Source organism: Mustela putorius, unplaced genomic scaffold (genome assembly GCF_011764305.1).
Source record: "Mustela putorius furo isolate JIRA1106 unplaced genomic scaffold, ASM1176430v1.1 tig00004007_pilon_pilon_pilon, whole genome shotgun sequence".
In the NCBI taxonomy this organism is placed as follows: Eukaryota; Metazoa; Chordata; class Mammalia; order Carnivora; family Mustelidae; genus Mustela; species Mustela putorius.
In genome coordinates, this window is record NW_025422145.1 from 1,333,280 (window position 1) to 1,347,823 (window position 14,544).

Here is a 14,544-nt window from a genome sequence, read left to right on the forward strand (position 1 = left end):
CTGAAAGTAGCCAGGGTCTCTGGGACCTCTTCAGCTCCTTGGAGAAACCACTGTCTCCTCTAAGGACAGTAGCGAAAAGAAATTACTTTTGCTGTAAACTGACAGCTGCCTCTAGAAGACAACTTGCATTCTCAGAAACCACATTATAAAAATAGAGATTTGGGAGGGGTCAGTGGAGGGAATGGTGTTAAGGCTGGAGAGTTTCAGACTCACCACGATGGGGGAAGCAATAGGATCAAATGATAAAAGGTTCTGGAGTCAAACGGCCTGGAACCAAGTCCTCGTTCTACCACTCACAAATGATGTGGCCTTGGGGAAGATACTTAATCTCCCTAAGCCTCAATTTCTCCATCTGAAAAATTGAGATAACAACAGTATCCATCTCATGGGGTTGCTTAGACAAATATTAAATTAGATAGTGTGCATGAATCTCTTTGTAACTGTAAAGCGATCTAAGAATGATAGTTACTAATCTGCCATCTCTATGCTCCCGTGTATGGAGTTACGGGCTCACTGACATGATAATGGATTTCTAGGGACAAAAAAACCAGGGCAGGCTCTCGGTCTGGATTTTCTTCCACTAGTCCGATCTTAAGCAGACCATTTCCTGTCTTGAGTCTTCAGTGTCTTCATCTGTAAAATGAACACAGTGCCTGACGCATGGGAGGAGCTCAAAAAGTCTTGGATGGTTGGAGGAAGAGAGATAGGGATGAGCAGATAAGCAGCCGATGGCAAAAAGGAGGGATGGGTAGTGGTTGGATGGAAAAAAGGGTGGGTATCTGGACTGATATACGGAAAGATTGGTGGAATGAGGAAGAAAAAGAGAGAAGAAAGAATAGGCAGGTGGTTGGGTTATCAGACAGATGGGAAGTTGGATGGATGGACTGAGTTTCATGAGCTCCAGCGTTCTTTAATTCTGTCTCCAATTCTCAGACCCTTTTGTGAAAATCCAGCTGGTACATGGACTCAAACTTGTGAAAACAAAGAAGACATCCTTCTTAAGAGGCACAATTGATCCTTTCTACAATGAATCCTTCAGCTTCAAAGTTCCCCAAGAAGAACTTGAAAATGCCAGCTTAGTGTTTACAGGTAGGGAGTGGGACCCTGATGAACTCCAGGTGAGACATATAGCCTACTTACTGTCCTAGAGAGAGAAGGTGTCTAGAGAGGGTTGTGTCTGGTGTTCAGCTACCTGGGTGTGAATCCACTTACCATTTGTGGAGTTGGGCAAGATTCATAGAACCATAAAGCATAATTATTACAAATGTGAATTTTAGAGCCAGATTTCCTGGAACTTCTACATAATTGCTGATACGTGGCCCCTCTAAGTCTCAGTTTCTTCATCTATAGAATGTGGGCAATCACAGTACGTGCTTCATAGGTTTGTAAGATTCAGTGAGACTATACAATGAAGTGAAATCAAGTCTAAAATAATAAGTGTTTACTCTGTTCATTTAGACGCTATGGTGATTCAAGTAGCTTAGAGCCTTATAGGGCAACGTGAGAAACACGTGACCTAACTTGGAGAGGAGGACTTTAAAAGGCTTCATGTACTGCTCTGGTTGAATTTAATCTATTGTTTTCAGGGTATATTAGTTATCTACTGCTGCAGAACAAATATAATGACTTAAAGCAACATTTATTAAGCTCATGGTTCCTGTGGGTCAAGAACCCAGACTCAGCTTCTCTGTGTGCTTCTGGCTGAGGTTCTCTGCCAAGGTTGCAGTCAGGGTATTGGCTGGGCTGCGGTCTTAACACTCATCTGGGGGAGGACCTGTCCTCAAGCTTACTCGTGTAGTTAGTGGTTGGTAGGATCCAGTTCCTCACAGCGAGGGTGCATTGGATTGGAGGCATCCGTTTCCTCCTGAATGTCGGCCGGTGACCTTCCTCTTTTTCTCATGATGTGGGCTTTTCCATGGGGCAGCTCACAACATGGCGGATGGTTTCCATCAGAGTGGGCAGCTGAACAAGACGGAAGCCAGAGTCTTACAGTGACCAAATCTTAGAAATGACATCCTTTTACTTTTGCCGTATTCTGTTCCTTAGAAGCAACGCACTGGGTCCAGCTCATATTCCAGGGGAATATGAGAAAAGGGTGTGAGTACTGGGAGTTAGGGATCACTGGGAGCCATTTAGAACGTGGCTCTCACTGCATCGAGTTCATAGAATTAATGGTTGTTATATCCTGTGTCTTGTCCCCAGCAGGGCTTCACTCACCTTATTGCTAATACGCATCGTAATTCACCCAGTCAGGTCCGCATCATCCTCATCGGCTTATAAGGCTGGGGACTGAGGCTTAAAACCTAAGCAGTCCACCCAGTCTCCTCCTGGTCGAGTCAAGATTTAAGCTCTGGTCTTCCTCGATCTAAAGATGAGGGGATCTGCATTTCCCCAAACATCTGGGGAGTGCTGGCAGGGGCACCTGAACTCACACTGAGGAGTGGTGCTCCAGAGTAATCGGAAGCTTAATCTGTTTGGATCTACTCTAACACCTTAGCTGCTGGTCTCCCGAGAAAGAAGGCCATGGCTGAAGAAAATCCTTACATGCAAGGCTTCCTCTGCACGGCCTTACTGCTTCTCATTACCAAGATGGCAAATGCTCCATGCTCCAAGACTCCTCTGAGGCATGTTGGTTCTGGGTTTTCTTAGGGCCTGTCACCCGGAGAGTCTGCATCCAGTCAGGGCCCGCCTGCCCTAAGCGGGTCTGACAGTCCTATCTGTTGCAGCCTGGGATGCCTGCTGTCCACGGGTCCCACTCTCCCCAAGGTTTCAGGTAAAGCCAGAGACCGTGATTTCACTGAATCTTTAAATGGTATGGATTATGTAGTGGAAACTCCGCTGACCCGAGATAAGATCCAAGCATGGATCCCAAGTCCCTATTGAGAGGGAAGGACTTAGGTTGCACATTTAGATCAGGAAGGGACCCCAGGGGGACATCAAGTGTTTCCAGAAGGAAAGCTGTGACACTTTTATATTTTACTTAAGATTTTAGGACACAAGTAGCATGTGCTGGTCACAGTGAGTGTTATAACCAAAAGAGGAGTTTGGACGGAGAGTCAGAAGAGCAGAGGGGTTAAATGCACGGGCTGTGGAGCCAGGGCCTGGGTCTGGGCTTTATGGCCTTGAGCAAGATCTGTGTGCTTAGATTTTCTCAGCTGTACAATGGGTGTAACCACTCGAGGATGTCTTGAAGGATTGTTGTGTGGCTCAGATGAGAACAAGGTATAATTAGTGCTGAGCACCATCCCTTGTGCAAGACAAGCACTCAGTAACCTTGAACTATTCTTTTTTTTTTTTTTAAGCTTTTATTTGTTTATTTGACACACAGAGAGAAATCACAAGTAAGCAGAGAGGCAGGCAAAGAGAGAGAGGGAAGCAGGCTCTGCTGAGCAGAGAGCCCGATGCAGGGCTCGATCCCAGGACCCTGAGATCATGACCTGAGCTGAAGGCGGAGGCTTTAACCCACTGAGCCACCCAGGTGCCCCAACCAGGAACTATTCTTAATAGGCAGGGTTACTCTCTTTCTCACCCCACTTCCAGTCCCTTCTCCCTGAGGTCACTGCTCGTAATGTCCTGATATGCTTCATTTCACGCTTTTTTCATCATTCACACAAACATCTTCCGCATATAGAGGATTCAGCTCTTTTGGGAAGTTACTCATTCATTCCAGAAGTGGGGATGAAGCCCTTTCTCCAGGCCAGACACAGTTTCCTGGTGCTGGGAATATGGCCAGGAACAAAACGGACAGCCCCTGCTCTTGGCAGGGGGGGGGGGGGCCTTCGCGGATCATTCTGTGGACACCACCCTGAAAAAGTGGTTTTTGTTTCATTAACACGTGACTGTGTCCAGTCCCTCTAGGTCAGTGCAAATGTGGATGAACCTAGCTCTTTATTTATTTATTTTAAGATTTTATTTATTTATATGACAGACAGAGATCACAAGTAGGCAGAGAGGCAGGCAGAGAGAGAGAGAGGAGGAAGCAGGCTCCCCGCTGAGCAGAGAGCCCAATGCGGGGCTCGATCCCAGGACCCTGAGATCATGACCTGAGCCAAAGGCAGAGGCTTTAACCCACTGGGCCACCCAAGCGCCCCATTTATTTTTAATGATTGCGTTACTCATGGAGGGGGACAGGGGAGGATGTGGGGAGGTGTGGGGCATGTGACGGAACCTGAGATGAGGTGACAAGACTATGGGGCACCCTTCCCAGAAAAACACCCTGAAGGACAGAAAATTTTGCCTTCCGTTGAGAGGGGTTTTTTTTTGAACCCCTTGAATCCGCTATGTGAATCCCATCAGGCAAAAGCCTTGAACTGGAGCAGCACCCCCGTGCCCCACCGCACGGCGGGTGACTGGCATCAGCCGCACCCACCCATCAGACAAGGCCATGCTCTCCATTTGTGGAACGCCTGCTTCTCCTGTTTAAATGTTGGGGTTCCATGCCCCTAGCTCAGGGGTGCCTCTCGTCAGGTTAAAGCCCATTGAAAATATTCTTTCTAGAGAAGGAAGGACCAGAGGTCTTCCTGCCTTCTTAAGGAAGGAAGCTCGGGCTCAGCTCAGGCTACGTTTGACAATCGGCTGGAGCTTTCAGGTGCTTCTAGGAGCGCCTAGGTGCCTCACTGTGTTAATAAGCATCTGCCTTCAGCTCCGGTCATGATCTCAGAGTCCTGGGATCAACCCCCAGTGCTCAGTGAGGAGCCTGCTCCTCCCCCTCCCTCTGTTGCTTCCCCCTGCTCAAGCGCTCTCTCTGTCTCTCTCTAATAGGTAAATAAAATCTTGAAAAAAATAACATAAAGGGGCTGCAGTGACCAGATCCCACCCCGGAGACTATGACCCGCTGGGGACGTTGGCTGTCTCCCTACCTGTGTTTATGTATTTTTAAAGCAGATATTTCTATGCTGAGTCAGGGTTTGGAGCCATAACTGTGAATGGAAATTGCAGCTAGGGTGGCGTTTTACCTAGAGGGCACTGACCGTAGTGATAAAAGAAATCCAGTAGAGCTGGGATCTGTCTGGGCAAAGCTACTGTTGTTCCGAATTCGAATCCTTGACTCTCTAACTTGCTTTATCTATCAGGTAGGAGTGGAAAGCTGTCACCTCCAGGCAAAGGCTCTGAAACCTAGCCTATTAGCTTGTTTCCAAACACTTGATAAAAAAAAAAGTAAGGTTGAGCTGCACTTAGAGCGTATGCCAAGAATCCTGGTAAAAGCCCATAATCAGCCAGCGGGCGGGGCTGGTTAAGCCCTTCCGTTCCTGTGTGGGATGAGGGTTTTTCTTCAGTTTTCAGTCAGGTGATTTCTGCAGCTGAAGTTTAAAAAAAGGGGAAAAATTGCTTTTCAGCTTGTGAGAGAATGACGTGCGGCCCAGAGGCCTTCCGGAAACGTAGAGTAGAGTTGGCCACTGAGGTTAGTGGGCTATTCTTGGAAGTGGGGGAAGAAAAGGAAGGAAAAAAATAAAAAAGAAATACAGCTTGATGAGGCCTTTTCAAAAAATTTAAAAATAGAGTCACTCTGTGATCTAGCAATTCCCCTTCTGGGAATATCCCCAAAAGAACGGAAAGCAGGACTCCCCACAGACATTCGCGCCCCCAGGCTCCTAGCAGCGTTATTCCCAGTAGCAAAAAGGGTGAAGCAGCCCAGGTGTCCATCGACAGACGGATAAATGGATAAATAGAGTGGGATCTATCCATTCAGGGCACAGTTACTCAGCCTTCAAAGGAGGGACATGGTCACATGCTACAACATGGGTGAATCTTGGAGACATTCTGTTAAGGGACGTAGGCCAGAAATGAAAGGGCAAATACTATAGGATGCTGCTTACGTGAGGTACCTCCAGTGGATAGATTGATAGAAAGGAGAGGAGAAGCCGCCTCTGATGTCAAGGGTGGGGTTGGGGGTAGATTTCAGCTCCCTGGGGCAGGAGCTGACCAAGTGTCAGTCTCCACGGACTGAATATTTTTTGAGCACCTACTATGTGTTATGTATTCAACAGAGAACAAGACATTCATGACCCATGTTCTTCTTTTTTTTAAGATTTTACTTATTTTTTTAATAGATACAGTGAGAGAGGGAACACAAGCAAGGGGAGTGGGAGAGGGAGAAGCAGGCTTCTCGCTGAGCAGGGAGCCGGATGTGGGCCTCTATCTCAGGACCCTGGGACCATGATTTGAGCAGAAGGCAGAGGCTCAACAACTGAGCCACCCAGGCGCTCTATTGTGACATATATATTATCATTGTGTTTCATTCTAGTGGGGGACAGGCGGACGTCAGTCCAGGGCCAAAGCAATCATGACGTAATTGTGAATCAGTCTAGAGGTTATGAAGGAGAAAAGCAAGGTGTGTTGCAAATGCCCAACCTGTCCGGGGAGTGAGCCGGTGATAGGTTAGCTGGACGTGGAAGGTTGTGGGGAGTGAGGCGAGAGCAGACAGGCCTCCAGCCCAGAAGGGAAACTGAGGTCTTGGAGGGAAATGGAGGCCAGCATCATCGTTCAGCTTGGGTGCTGACAGGTTGACAGGGGTCAGCAGGGAAGCCCCATGCTCAAGGCAGCTGCTACCGGAATTACCCTGAGCACAGGCTCAGAAGGAGGGGAAGTCCACCAGTGATAACCAGGGTCCAGGCAGCTGCAGAACACGCAAGAAGAGAAACCAAGGCAGTGACCGACACTCCTAGCTCTTTTGCCAACCTTAGTGTGTCTAGCTAGGACTAGAGAGTGTGGAGTCCCCATCCATCACGTCTCCTAGGGATTTGTTCAAAACGCAGGTCCTGATTCAGTCTGCCTGGTCTGCGGCTTGGGATTCTGCCTTTCAACGGCGCTCAGGTGCTGCCAATGCTGTGGGTCTGCAGACCACACTTTGGGGGAGAGAATACACAGAAGACCCCAGAAGAGCGGCTGGGTAAGCCCCAGTCATCCCACGTGCATTAGAAGGAATCAGGCTCTTGCAGGGATCCTTACCCCTGCATCTCCACTAGACTGCTAACCCCATCTGTCGTTAGTGTTATGTTGGGACTGTAAAAAAATCCTGATGCCCAGGTCCCAGGCAGGGCAACGGAGTGGGCCAGGGCTTCTGTGTTTGGGGCGAGGGGTGTGTTTTTCACCGCTCCCCAGTGGCCTCTCTCGCCCAGCCCAGGGTTGGCAGCAGCTGCCCATAGTGTTCTGCCTCCCTCCCCGCCCCACGCTGTCTGCTGGGAGGCCTCCCAGGCCCCTCTGTGAGACTGAGTTCCAAGGTACCTGGTCTGCTTCCATAATTGCTTGGCTTTCTGTGGCTGCAGCATCTAATTGGTTAATTGAATCTGCTGGTGAGCTGAGGTGCAGGGGAGGGGCGCGGTGGGGGTGTGGTGGCAGAGGAGGAGAGGGGAGGTAGAGAGCAATGCTGCCACCGGGAAGACCTCAGGGCTGGATGAGCCCCAGAGGACATGCTGCGAAAGCAGACCTGGAGAAGCCAGGGTTTCCAGCAGAGGAGAGAGGAGGAAATTATTGTGAGAGGGACATAGCCATTCTGCAAGGGCCAGAAGATCCCTTGAGATGGAGAGGTGCTGTGGCTTTGTTCTGGGACACAGATGTTCCCCAGCATCTGGCCTCAGCCCACCTCTGCCCCAACTCCTCCCTGCGGCCTCCCCACAGCCTCTGTCTTCTCTCCCCACCCGACTCCTTGGGCACCAGGCCCAGCCCCGCCTACGAGAGAAACAGTTGCGGGGCCACTCCGAGGACCGGTGGGAGTGAGCTGCAGTTTTTGGTTCAGATGTCATCTCTGCCGCTCAGCAGGTGTATGTCACCTTGGGCAAATGACATCCCTGCCATGCAGTTTCCTTCTCTTCCCACCTCAGTACATCATAGAACTTTAGACAGTGCCTTCTGCATAGTCCGTGCTCAGCAAATAGCGAACGTGGTGGTGACGGTGGTGATGAGGACGGTGCTGTTGGACCTTGCCGTAGAAGAGCGGACCCTGGAATTACGCAGACTCTGGTTGGAATCTTGGCCCCACTGGTAACCAGCTGTGTGACTTGAAGCAGATGCCTCCCCCTCTCTGAGCCGGGTCTTTGTCTTGTGTAACATGTTTAAAATAGCAAATCATGCCTCTCATGGGAACTAAAGGCAGCTCAGCACATGGACCTGCCCATCCCGGAAATAGCCCCTTGGAAAATCATGCCCATTGTTTTAATAATTCCAGTGTTGTTTAATAATTCCGGCGTTGAAATGCTGGCTCTTTGGAGGTGAATAGCCCGGGGTCGCGTCCTGAGCAGTGTTCGCTCCTGATCACCATCGCCCTAAAGCTGCCAGCTGGTTCGGTGTCCCGGAACCAGGGACGGACTGGCTGCGCCCACTCCGCTACAGAACCGGCCTGTTCTGTGCTCCCCGCCGGGTGCTGGGGTTGGCAGCGTGTGGCGGGAGCTGGCGGGGGCACCTGGCTCCAGACCCAGACACACTCATGGGAAGTAAGCGGCAGAGCAGGGGGGACCAAAGCCTCCACGTTCTAGACGGCGGGTAATGAAAGGGGGCCTCTGGGAGCCAGAGTGTGGGAAACACTACAGAGAGGACACAGCTCCAGAAGGAGGCCCACAGAGTTAGGGATGAACTCCTGGGCTCACCCTGGAGTTGCCCTCACAGAGTGGATATGACCCTGACCAGTATAAGAGAGACTTTGAGAACTGAACTATAGTGTAGATGACCGCCCCGGTCTGCGGCTGACCCTTGAGGACCCTTTGAAAACTGAAAAAACTTTGGCCTAACAGCTCCTCGAAGGCAGGTTAGAACATGTGGTCTGAAGCCAACCTACTCAGTTGCCTGGTACAGCCAAAAAAAAGTCCATATATTTAGTAGGATTCAAGCAAGACCTAGAGTCTTCTAATATTCAAGATGTCCAGGATACCATCTGGAACAACCTGATTCATAAAGAACCGGTCTAGTCTGGCGAATTCTCAGAGAAAACATAATCAGCGGGCACCCACCACGGGATGACCCAGACGGTGGGATGGTCACACAGACTTTAGAGCGGTGATTGTTACCATGCGCCAAGAAGGCAGGGTGAATCCTCTTGAAAAGTATGCTGAGACGGAGGCTGCTGCGGGTAGAGAAACAGAAGAAAAGAACTTGAGTAGAAAATTTCAAATCGAATAAAATGTTCACTGGATGGGGTCCGTGGCAGATGTTAGAGGAAAGAGTTAAGGAACGTACAGATAGACGGAGAGAAAGTACACACGATGAGCAACAGAATAAAAAGATTGGGGGAAAAGAGGAACAGAAGGGGAAAAAAGAAACCTATGGAGCAACGTTGACTCAGCCGAGTATTCGTGTCATGCGAATCCCGAAAAGAGGAGCGAGGAGAAACAGGAGGTACCGCGGCGGGCCACTTACCCCAAAGGCCCCACAACTTCCTTAACAGGTTGCTGGACCGTGGGCTCAGCAGAACCTTCCCGGAAAGCAATAGCAAGTCACGAGGAGACAGTATCTATCACACCAGGGTTCGGGTCAGTCAGACCGAGCTTCAGTCTCTGACTGGGGGCAAATGGCTTTGCCTCTCTGACCCTCCGTTTCCTTGACCAAACCACGGGGGACATCGTACTTGTGTTTATCGTGGAACTCGGGTGCGTTCATTATCTCCTCTAATCTTTTGATAAACGTGGAAGGTGCGAGCTGCTCTATAGCCATTTTTCAGCTGGGGAGATTGAAGCTCAGCGAAGGGAATGACAGAGAGTGGAGCTAATTGCAAAGTCGGGGGGCCTGGTCCTCACAAGACTGCGCTGGCTTTGTCCAGCTGGCTGGACACGCGTGGTCCCTGAACCCATGCGGTTTCAGTAATTCATGAGAATGACTCCCAGGACTCAGGAAGGTGCTTCTTAGATCTGTAATTTTTAGGATGGCAAAAGGATGCAGATTAAAATCAGCCCAGGGAAGAGACACACGGAGGATGGGAAGTGGAGCTTTCAATTATTTTGTCCCCATGGAGTCATGGACGGTGTTACCTCCTCCTGCTTACCGACTGGGTCATGTGCACAGAATATTGCCAGCAAAGGGAATTGCCACCTGAGCCTTAGGTATCCAGAGTTTTTGCTGCGGCTCAATCCTGTACTCTCGGGGAGCTGGCCTTTGGTCTCCAGACACCTTTACCAGATATTCCACGAGCCTGGAAATCACCTCCAAGGAGCCAGGGGTATAGAGCCAAAGTCTCTCTTTGGATAAGATGAGCTCTTCACTACGCAGGAAGTAGCTAGTCCCTGATGCCAAGTTACCCAGCTGGTGAGTGGTTGGGCCAGGCTTCCATCCCAAGTTCTTTGGTTCCAAAGTCTTCCTCACTCTTAACCACTACGCTTTAATGAGCGTAGGAATCTTCTGGGGACCTTGTCAAAATGTGGATTCTGAGTCAGTAAGTCTGGAAGAGACCTGAGCATCTGGATTTCTTTCCTTTTTTTTTTTAAGATTTTATTTACTTGTTAGCGCACGCAAGCAGGGGAGCAGCAGGCAGAGGTAGAGGAGGAAGCAGTCTCTCCGCCGAGCAAGGAGCCTGATGCAGGACTCCATCCCAGGACCCTGGGATCATGACCTGAGCTAAAGGCAGCAGCTTAACCCACTAAGCCACTCAGGCATCCCAGTGTCTGGATTTCTAGTAAGCTCTGGGTAACGCTGATGCTGGGGTCTAAAGATCACTCTTCAAATAGCAAGAAGACACTTCATCCGTTCTCCCATGTTACCCCAATATGTCCAGAGCACAGAAGGCAGTGTGAGTTTGGAAAAGTAGCACCGGGCAGGTTGACTAGAGCCTGTAAGATTAGAAGCTCTATTTTTTTTTTTTTTTTTTCCCCTAAGTGCCTAGAAAAACCTTTGGAGGGTTTTGACCAAGGAAGTGCTATGATCCTCTTTTAAAGTATCCTCCAGCTGTTGAATGGAGATTGGCGTTGTCGGGAGACAAGAGGGGGACCCAGGAGACCATCTGGGACGCTGGTCTAAGCGGGAGGGCATGGTGGCTTGGACCAGGGAGGTAGCAGAAGGGTTTCAGAGAAGGTACTCAGTGGGAAATAATGTAGCAGGCAGAGTCAACAGAAAGGGCTCATGGATCAGATATAAAGGACAGTGCTCTATTTGGGCAAGCTACTTAACCCTCTGAATGAGGATTTCCTCGTCAGTAGATTTCAGCCCCCCCTCTCCTAGGGTGTCGTAGGGACAAAGAGAAATGAAGTATGTAATGTGCTTAGAATAGTGCTTGGCCCTTAGTGAGGGCTCAGTGGATTGTGGCATCGAACCTGGACGTGGGTAGAGGTGGAAAGCCAGCCAAGCAGTCAGGAGATGGAAGCAGACCCCAGCTACCCTGGAGCTCTCCTGGCAGAGCACAGAGCCCACGTGGCACCCCCACCTCACCTTTCCTCCAGAGAGCTCCTTGAGCTGCCAAAACCATCCACCCAGGTGGTAAAACTTGGCTGGATCTTAAACATTCATTTTGGGGTCTGGTGGCAGCCTTTAAAGACCAGTCCAGCTGCCAGGGCTCCTGGGAGCTTTACTCCGTTTGTGTGGCTGTTTAATGACTCTGGTGCCTTTGGATGGAGCCTCCTTCCAGGCACCTCCCCATGGGGGAAAGCATCAGGGGGCTGGGGATTTGTCCAGCCACACGTGTCCCTGCAGAGCCCTAGCTGGGAGCGCGAAAGGGGAGCCAGTGAAGGTCAGGTTCAGCTTTGCCTTGGGTCCCCAAGCTGGCGAGAAGCAGCTGGGTTCAGCAGCCAGGGCCAGAGCCTAGTGGCTGTGAGATGAAGGCTGCCACATGGACGAAATCAGAAACCAAGAATATCCTTTCCGGACAGCCCTTCTGTCCCTTGCCTTCTCTACTGCTCCCGCCCCGAGCCGCCAGTCAGTGGGGCGAAGGCTTAACCTTTAAAAGGCTAGGGACCGTGGGGCACCGGCTGGGTGTCCTTTCTCTCCCTACATCTTGGAGAAACCTTGTGAAAATAGCTTCGGCTTAGGTGTCAGAGAACCAGGTCCGAAAGAGCTTGGTTGCTGAATCAACCCAAGCAGGACCTTTTCGTCTCACGGAGCCTGCGTTTTCTGTCTTTTGGACGCATCTAAGATCTACCTTGAGATGGCTCATTCTGTCTCTAAAAATGACAGCAGACATATATGCATTAACTCATTTAATCCTCAGAGCAGCTCTGTGATGTAGGAATTACCATCATTTTATGATTGGGGAAACTGAGGCAGTGCTCGGAGGAGTAGTGTGCCCCAGGACCTGGGGTTAGGATTCAAAGTCAGGTGATGTGGGTCCAGAATCTGGGCTCTCAATCACTGAGTTACACAGCCTCGAATCTTTATCAGGCCCCTATTATGTTGAAGTGCAGTGCCTAGTTGCTGGAGAAATAGCAGAAAAGCAGAAATAATTAATTCTTCCTTGATACTGGCATGCTAGTTGGGGTGAGACAAATCAATACCTAAGTAGTAATGGACTGCGGTGACGGGGGTTGGAGCATCCCTTTAAACTGGGCAATATAAGCTGAGAAAGGGCCAGCTGTGCAAAGATCAGGGAGAGGAGTATTCTAGGCAGAGGAATTGGCAAGTACAAAGGCCCTGGGGCAGAGTGAGTAAAAAGGTGAAAGTGGCCAGAGCATAGTTAATGCAGGGAGTAAATTACACGTGAGATCCAGAGCAATAAGTAGGGGTCATGGTAAGCTCAGATGACAAGTATTTAGTGAACACCTACTGTGTGCCTAAGACTGTTAGGCACTGGAGAAACTAGTGAACGTGACAGATGTGGCTTCTGCCTTCACGAAGGAGTGAGATAATATGTGTGCGGGGATACTTAGCACATAGCAGATGCTCAGTGGGTGTAATTTTCTCTTTCCCTGCGTGTAAGTTGATGTGAAAACTGCTCCCCTGGGTTTCTGCCTAGCTCCCAGCCCCCACACTAAAGCAGGAAGTCGTTGGCTTGTAATGGCAATCATTTCTAGAGACTGCCTGGCCGAGGGCATTACTCGCCCACAAACAGGTGGGTGAAAGATCAGCAGAGTGGGCACAGGGGTCGGCCTTCCTGCTCTGTGTGGTGCCCTCGCACTGGCCAGGGGAGGCAGGGTCTTTGGGGGCTTAACCCGTGGCCATGCTCTTTGTGATCCTGAGTTACAGAGCAGGCCCAGGAAGACTGTCCACTGGCTCAGGGCCAAAGTTGTGAACGTGTTTGCTTCTAGGTCTTTTTAAGAATTTTTTTTTAAGATTTTTATTCATTTATTTGAGAGGACAGGAGAGGGGGCACAAGCACGAGCGGGGGGAGCAGCAGAGGAAGAAGCAGGCTCCCCCCTGAGCAGGGAGCCTGACATGGGGCTCAGTCCCCAGACCCGGGGATCATGACCTGAGAAGAAGGCAGATGCTTAACTGACTGAGCCCCCCAGGTGCTCCGGCTTTTAGGTTTTATCTTGCTTAATTTTATCGGGGATGGAGAAAGCAAAAGAAGGACAGCCTTAAGGTTGATTCGTCTGTGGGATCCTCTTGCATTTTTATTCAAGGTCACCGTGGCCTCTCAGTGGAATCTTTGGTAAGGAAGAGCCAGGACGCTTCGGACATGCATGGACAGCTGTGTGAGAAAATAACGGTCCCCAGCCTTCCTACCAGAAGTTTCCCTAAAGCCTCTGTATGTCTCTCAGGCATTTGAGGACTGGGGCAAATCATCCTTCCCCAGGTTATTGAGCGTGACTCAGAAAAGAAGTCACAGAAGGGGTAATGGGAAGGGCAGGGATTCGGGGGTACATTGTCTTCTCACTCCTAATAGAGGCCCCCTCCATTAAGGCTTAGTAAGTCCAGGCACAGCCCCAAGGACTCTCTCAGTTGATCCTCACAACAACTGAATGAGAGAGGTACCAGTGTTATACCCATTTTACAGAGGAGGAAACAAACTCAGCTGACTTGTTAGATGTTCCTGTGTTAGCCGAGGTCAGGAAAGGCTGCTGTCGCGGGTTGGCCATGCTGGTTTGGGGTTTACCGCCATCAGAGCTGATCTCTTGCTTGTGCACTGGTGTCTGTGGGGCCTTTCACGAGTGGCCTTCCGTGCAAGGACTCAGCGAGCCGGGCCCTGTCCGGTTTGTGGCTCTGCCATCTTTATGGGCCTTGGTGGTTAGCAGAGGGAGAGAGGGGAGGATTGTGTGGGAAGTTTTAATAGGCTGGGTCTAGAAGTTGGGAATATCCCTTCCACTTCCACTCCGACCCTCTCGGCTACAACTTCCTGCGGGGGAGGCTGGCTTTATAGTCTGGGAAGAAAAGACTTTGGTGACCTCACAGCCACCTCTGCCGTAGCTACCCATGGAGGCAAATAAAAGCCATCCTGGGCCCCGAACAAGCCTGGTCCACTGCCTCCCCAAGCCCCCCCATGGCCCTGAGTTCGCCATGAGCGTCCCCAGCCTCGGGGACTTCCGCCTGACGAGAGCAGACCTCCTAGTGAATTCGCCACATAACCTTTAGGCTGTGAAGCACTGGACACCTGCTGACGTGGGCAAGTCGTCAGACCCGGGGCCCTCGGCTGGGCTGATGTTGTCCCCCAGCGGCGTCCAGAAGCGTTCGTGGTTGTCACAACTCCAGGCGCACTGT

General features: G+C 50.5%; 1 protein-coding gene across 2 annotated transcripts in view; it reads left to right on the forward strand.

The window, feature by feature from the left end:
- SYT17 (synaptotagmin 17) overlaps window positions 1-14,544 on the forward strand; it is an 85,806-nt gene that overhangs the window by 54,769 nt on the left and 16,493 nt on the right. For both annotated transcript variants that reach the window (XM_004750308.3, XM_004750307.3), the window contains exon 7: window positions 934-1,089. In XM_004750308.3, the coding sequence (XP_004750365.1) occupies window positions 934-1,089 (156 nt within the window). The remainder of the gene's footprint in view (window positions 1-933; window positions 1,090-14,544) is intronic.